This window comes from Mus caroli, chromosome 3 (assembly GCF_900094665.2).
Source record: "Mus caroli chromosome 3, CAROLI_EIJ_v1.1, whole genome shotgun sequence".
NCBI classification, from domain to species: domain Eukaryota; kingdom Metazoa; phylum Chordata; class Mammalia; order Rodentia; family Muridae; genus Mus; species Mus caroli.
In genome coordinates, this window is record NC_034572.1 from 102,732,153 (window position 1) to 102,738,778 (window position 6,626).

At 46.2% G+C, this 6,626-nt stretch overlaps 1 protein-coding gene across 4 annotated transcripts in view; it reads right to left on the reverse strand.

The window, feature by feature from the left end:
- The window catches only part of Kiaa1324 (KIAA1324 ortholog), a 74,098-nt gene extending 67,786 nt beyond the window's left edge, over positions 1–6,312 (reverse strand). For all 4 annotated transcript variants that reach the window (XM_029475415.1, XM_029475416.1, XM_021157508.2 and 1 more), the window contains exon 1: positions 5,948–6,312. Coding sequence is in view for 2 of the 4 variants with exons in the window: in XM_021157508.2 (XP_021013167.1) it covers positions 5,948–6,100 (153 nt within the window). In the remaining 2 variants the exon portion in view is untranslated. The remainder of the gene's footprint in view (positions 1–5,947) is intronic.
- Positions 6,313–6,626: the final 314 nt, after the last annotated feature.

A 6,626-nucleotide genomic window follows, 5' to 3' on the forward strand; every position in this document is an offset into this window, starting at 1 on the left:
GGGGAGAGGGGAGAGGGGAGAGGAGAGGAGAGGAGAGGCGAGGCGAGGCGAGGCGAGGCGAGGCGAGGCGAGGCAAGGCAAGGCTAGAACTGGAAGTGAAGTCTCCAGGAGGTTTTGTCCCTGTGGGTTGGCTATGTAGAAATCTGAAGGGGACTCAGAAACAAATCACACAGGCAAAACAGCTGGACGTTGCCCCTCTTGTCTGCGAAGTGACCAGCTGGAGAGGAAAAAGGTCATGTGGCTGAAATAGAACCGGGCAGAATCCACTATCTGCAGGCCAGCAATGTCCCAGAGAAATGTGAGCCTCCTACAGACTTTTCCATTTTTCTCAAAAATGTAAAGAATGAAAAGGGTGAGATTTTAATAGTAGGTTACATTTACATAGTATCTATCTAGACCATATCAACTTATAGTTATTATAAACTATTGTGGTGCTCTTCTTATATTCAGTCTTCAGAATTGGTAGGTATTAAGATATGGCTCATTTCAGCACCAAACATTCATCCAGAGCGTCTGGTCCCCATTTTGATTGTATAAAAACTGTAGCTAAGAAAATATATTCATGCCGGGCAGTAGTGGCGCACACCTTTAATCCCAGCACTTGGGAGGCAGAGGCAGGCAGATCTCTGAGTTCAAATCCAGCCTGGTCTACAGAGTGAGCTCCAGGACAGCCAGGACTACACAGAAAAACCCTGTCTCGAAAAAGCCAAAAAAAAAAACCAAAAACCAAAAAACAAAAATACAAAAAGCAGAAAAAACAAAAAGGAAGAAAATTATTCATTTACCCAAGTCATCTCAAACTGAGTTAAAAAGGTCTTCAGTAGTTCAGTATCTATTTTAACTTTCACTTAATTAAGATGAAACAAAAATAATGGTCTAGTTCCTTGGAGTCCTAGACATACCTAGGCATTGCTTCCCACAGCTGGGGCCACAGAGCAGAGGGCCACAGCCCCCGACTCTTTACCAAGTTCCACCACCTTTTCCCAGAATGCCTTTCACATCTGTTTCCCTCTCCTTATTTAGTAAATGTGTTTGCTCTGCTTTCAGATAGGGTTTAACTCTGTATGTAGCCAAGGTCCCCTAAAACTCCCAGTGTGGCCCATGCTCCTGTGTAACTTGAGGCAGCTCTTCTGTCCCACGTGCTGGGGTTACCCACATTAGCCTCACGTTCGTTGTTTTTTTTTGTTGTTGTTGTTGTTTGTTTTTGTTTTTTAAAGACAAGGATATCAAACCTTCTGTAATCACCCACACACCCCTCACAAGCCCTGACCCCTCATTCCCTCCATCTCCCCTTCCCCCACCCTGCTTCTGTTTTCCAGGACTGCAGGTGAGTGACATCACACTCAGCTTTCAGGTCAACCCACCTCCATCACCCTTAGGTCCATAGTGACTCCTTTTTAATGTATTCTTATGTATGGGTATTTTGCCTGCATGGACGTCTGTGAGCCAAGTGTGTTCCTGGTGCCTGTGGAGGCTGGAAGACGGCACTGGACTTCCGTCAACTGGACTTATAGATGGTTGTGAGTCACACTGTGGGGATTGAACCCTAGTCCCCTGGAAGTCCAGACAATGCTCCCAACTGCTGAGCCATTACCCCAACCTCAGCACTTAACAATTTTATTATCATAAGTCAGGGTCAGTTTGACTTTCTCTAAAACACAGTTGTAACCACTAAGAGTTATTGGATACTTACTATGCCAAGATTTGACCTAAGTTCCGCCCATGATTAACTCACGTAAATTGCTGTAGTGAACGGAGTGTTATTAGTATCTTCCTTCTCTTTTTCTTTCAGTGCTAGAGACCAGGCTCATGGTCTCACACAGGCCAGACAAGCGTCTTATACCAAACGGTCTCCCTGACTCCCAACACCCCCATATCAAAGAGAAGCGGCTGCGGAGATGGAATAACCTCCTAGCTACGGAGTGGAAGTGCTAGAAAGCTGAGCTAGCTTGATCTCCTCCTCACTCTGGGCCTCTGGGAGGTGTAAACCTCCCTCGCAGGTATACACACAGCTTCTGAGTGATGGGATTCTAGGTGCTGGTTTTGTTTTTCTTTTTAAATCTTCTCTCGGTCTTGCCAGTGTATTTCAATTTACGTGAAGATGATATGTACCGATTTTTAAATGTCTTAAGTCTGATAATCATGATTCTGGTATGGGTTCAGTCACACAAATACACAAAATTGCTTCTCAAATGTCCAGATCCCAGTGTCCTTAGTCCCTTCTGATAGCGAATGGCCTCCTCTTCGTTAGTTTCGGCAGATGCTTTAAACATCCAGCCTTGGTGGCTTCTAATTGTAAAAGTCTTTCTCTCTCTCTCTCTCTCTCCCTCCTTTTATTTTCTAAACAAGGTCTCCTGTAGCCCAGGTTGTTCTTGAATTTTCTGCATAGCCCAAGGTTACCTTGAATTCCTCTCCCTCCACCTCCAGAGTGTTAGGAATGACAGGGGGTAATGGCACTGGAGAGATGGCCCATTCGCTTAAGGGCACTGTACCACTCTGGCAGAGGACTCCCTCCATTTTATAGGACAGGAATCGGAGGCTGTCAGAAGTTAGTGATCTCTTGATTCCTTACTAAATGGCAGACTCATCACTCACTCAACAAATCGTATTCCAATCCATGTCTGCCAGAATCCTAGGGCCCCCTGGGCCTTTCAGTATGGATTGGGAAGTCCCTCTGGGGGCTATTAGCACAACAGCCTCCGGACAAGGCAGACCATACCAGAGGCGGTTTTCTGCTCCTCTCCTTTGATTTAGATTTGTTGCACTATGTTTAAAAAAAAAAAAAAAACTGTTTGGGTCTCAGTCGGCAATTAGCCGGGGCCAGCACAGAGCTAAAGGAGTGACTCATGTGGACAAACAGCATCCAGGATGTTTAGTTCCACTGGTGACCCTGATTATTGTAAACCTGAGACAGGAGTGCCAAGCCCTGGCACACCTCCAGCAGTTTCCTCTCCCTGTGCTCTGCCACCTCAATAAAACCTCCAACCAAGTCTCCCTTCTTCCTGCTTTAATCCGGTTGGAGGTCTCAGCTTTTATAAATAGTCCGTGGCAGCAGTACTATCACTAGGAGCAGTCTTGGTTTTATAAGAGGCCATGGCATTGATACCCTACAGAGGCTCCTGAGAAATCCATAGGAAAATCAAGAACTAAGACGAGACAGTCTCCCTCGGACTAGATTTTCACCGTTTAAGAACTGGAAACCCCCAAACTCGCTGGATCAGCTCGTATTGCTTAATGAAGAACTTTGTAATATTGGACTCATTCTCTTCCTTATTATTTAGGAGTCAAGGGTGTTCAGAGGCTGTTTGCTCAGGAGAGTGTAAACAGAGCTTGCTGATGCCCCTGGCCAACGAGAAGGCCTCCAAAGCTATTTCAACATGGCAAAAGGTGTGGGTCTAGCTAAAGAGGCTGAGCCAAGAAGTAGGGGTGAAGTAACTCTATTTTGTATTTGAGGTCCATTTTTATCTTTCCATCTTCAGGACAGGCATCCCTGGGGTTGTCGTTAGCAGAATGCCCGTTCCACAGCTCCCCAAACTGTGGAGTGTTGAACACCTTTCCACTGCCTTCGACTCACTTACTCGTAAGCAAATATTTGTGGTTTAAATAAGTCTAAAGACCGAATATGCACACAACATAGAATTCTTATGTTAATATTCTTCCCTCCCTCTTAACCAGGACGGTGTAAGTGTCCAAGGCCTTCAATTCAATGTCTTATATGTCACAGTGGACAAATGACAGGCGGCAGTTGTATGGTAGAATTCTTATCTTCTACAAAGGAAATGACAGTGTTTAACACTTAGGCAAGGCAACTAGGCCACAGGCCACCAAGGCCAGTGAACTGAGGTCACTGGGAAGATCATCCCGTTCATGGTCATCTTTAAAATCTATCGTGAAGTGGCTCGGTAAAAATGTAGTTGTTTATGGTCACGGCCAGGGTATTATTGGGACTAGCAAAAGTTCTAAAAGGCCTGCTGACTGGGGTCATTTTCCAGTGGTTGCAGGGGTTTTTTTTTTTTCTGTGTGTTCATACTATGTATATGAATATGGGCACACATCCCACAGTGTGCACATGAAGGTCAGAGGATGACTCTCTGGAGCCTGTGTCTCACTATGGAGCTGTGAATGACCTTGGATTTCTGGTCCTGCTGCCCCTACCTCCCAAGTGCTAAGATTACAGACATAGGCCACTCCATCTGGTTTACTCAGTACTGAAGAATCAAACCCAGGGCTTCATGCATGCGAAGGGAGCACTTTGTCAACTCTGCAAAATGTGGGAGGTTTGAAAACAAAAGTCTAGCACTGCAGGAGGAAAGCCAAGGGTCAAATGTAGTTGAGGTGCTGAGGGGTTCAAATAGTCCTTGTAGCTAGGTCCCAGCCATGGGGTCAGTTCATTTTTAATTTTTTTTATTTTATGTATATGAATGCTTGCCTGTGTGCATGAATGTGTACTGCACGCCTGCAGTGCCCTCAGAGACCAAGAGAGAGCGTCAAATCCCCTGAAACTGGACTTAGAGATGGCTGTGAGCTGTCTTATGCCTTCTGAGAACTGAGTTCAGATTTTCTACAAAGGCAGCAAGTTCTCTTCACCACTGAGCCAGAGCCATTTTTTTTTCTCCCTTTGTGGAACATGCTATGTCCTAGAACCTGATTTGTAGATTAGGCTGGCCTCAAACTCACAAAGACCCACCTGCCTCTGCCTCCCAAGTGCTGAGATTAAAGGGATGCACCACCAAGGCCGGTACCCATGGGCCACTCAAATATTAATGAATCCCACTGGCTTCTTTTGTGATTTGCTATGTTGTAGATAGGCTAGTGGTTAGGACCCTCCATAATTATACTTGTATTTATGGGACTGCACTGGCATTGTTAATTAACACTGGTGACTTAAAGGACTATTTTAACCCCTCAAAACCTTAGCTAGGTCTGATATTTAGCATCTCTCCTACAGTGCTAGACTTCTGACATGTTTTCAAATCTCTCACATTCTGCATAGATAAATTTTATTCTGCCTTCCCCAATATAGTTCTTGTAAATATTTCAATGTCGTCTCTACCATATGTTTTTAAGTCACTGAGAGCACAAACCAAATATCGTTATTTCACTAATACTATTTAACTTTGGTATTCCTAATGTCTTGTCATTTGCCCCCCAAAAACCAATTTTCAAAATCATTTTTGTTGTTGTGGTTGTTAGAAGACATTCACTACCTCTTTTGTGAATTATGTTGTTAACATTTTAGAGACACCTTGAAAAGGACTTGTGGCATATGTTAACATAAGTTCAAAGGAGAGAGTGGGGGGAAATATGTTGTAGAATTCAAAATCTAGAGAAGGTGGGACATGTGCTAAACACTAAACAAAGTGTGCAAGGGAACAGGCGAAGCGTTCCAGGAGGGTCTCAGTCAGCAGCTGTGAGCAACTGGATGTTAACACACAGGGCACTTACTAGGTAGGATCCTACGGCTGGTCTCCCGAGCTTCCCACCCTCAGACCCAAGGGCTTCTTACCCCAGTCTACTACCAGTCCCTAACTTTACTTTTATCCCAGTTCCCTCCTTTCCTCTTTCTGTTTGGTCTCTCGGTGTTTCCAATCACTCTCTAGGTAATTTCACCCATCTGGAAAGCAGCTACTGTCTTCTTTCTCTTTCTTTCTGAGAACTGTCACTCTTTCGGACCTTACTCCCGGAGCCAGAGCTGCTGAGAGCTCCTGAGGGTGATCTATTTTAGGAGTCCTTCGATCGGCTGGCCTCCCCCATGACGACGCCAGCTTGCTTCCCTCGTTCCAGCTCCTACTCATCCCTAGGGAAAAAAAAAAAATTGAACTCTATGGCCCCTGAAACTGTGACTGGATCTCCAAGGTCTCTATCTGGATCTAAGCTCTTTTGCTCTTTTTTTTTTTTTTTTTTTTCCCAAAGTGAGATCAGGTCAAGGGGGTGGAGTGGACAGTACCTCTTTGCAGGCATGAAGCTCGGGTCCGGTTCCCAGGGTCACCTGGAAGGTGGTCCCAGCCCAAAGCAACAGCCACAGAAGCCGGGGTGTGCACCTTTCAGTTTTTCCTCGGTCTCTGGCAGAAGGATGGGGGTTGTGACCAGGCTCAGCCATAGCTCTGTCCTGAGCCAGCTGCAGTAGCGGCTCAGGTGCTGCGGTGGCTGCTTATGCTGGCAGGAGGAGGAAAAAAAAAAAAAAAAAAACGAGGAAGGAGGTACACAGGGGGAGGATGCAAGGGGCTGGACTCGCTTCAGTCACCTCCCTGCGGCTACGCCAAGGCAGCCCATCCTTCTTCCTCCCGCGGTCCTCTCCTCCTCCTAACCATGTCGCCTTGACAACCGCATCCTCTTTGCTCAGCGCGGGTGGGGCAGGGACCACGCGCGCCTGTGCAGCTCACCTGCCGGTCTCCATGGCAGCCGCCACCGCTGGCGCGCGGCGTGGGAGTGCACGAGCCAGGGTTTGCAACTAACCGAACAGGCTTACGTAAAGCTCGCAGTAGAGAAACCCTCCAAAACATCTGCAGCAGCTCATTTCGCACCTATTACTCTTCCGGGCAGGGGGCTATTTCTAAGCATATCTTATTTTGTAAACATGGCAGGTAAAACGATTAGGGGAAGACAGGCGTCTTCGTTATCTTCCA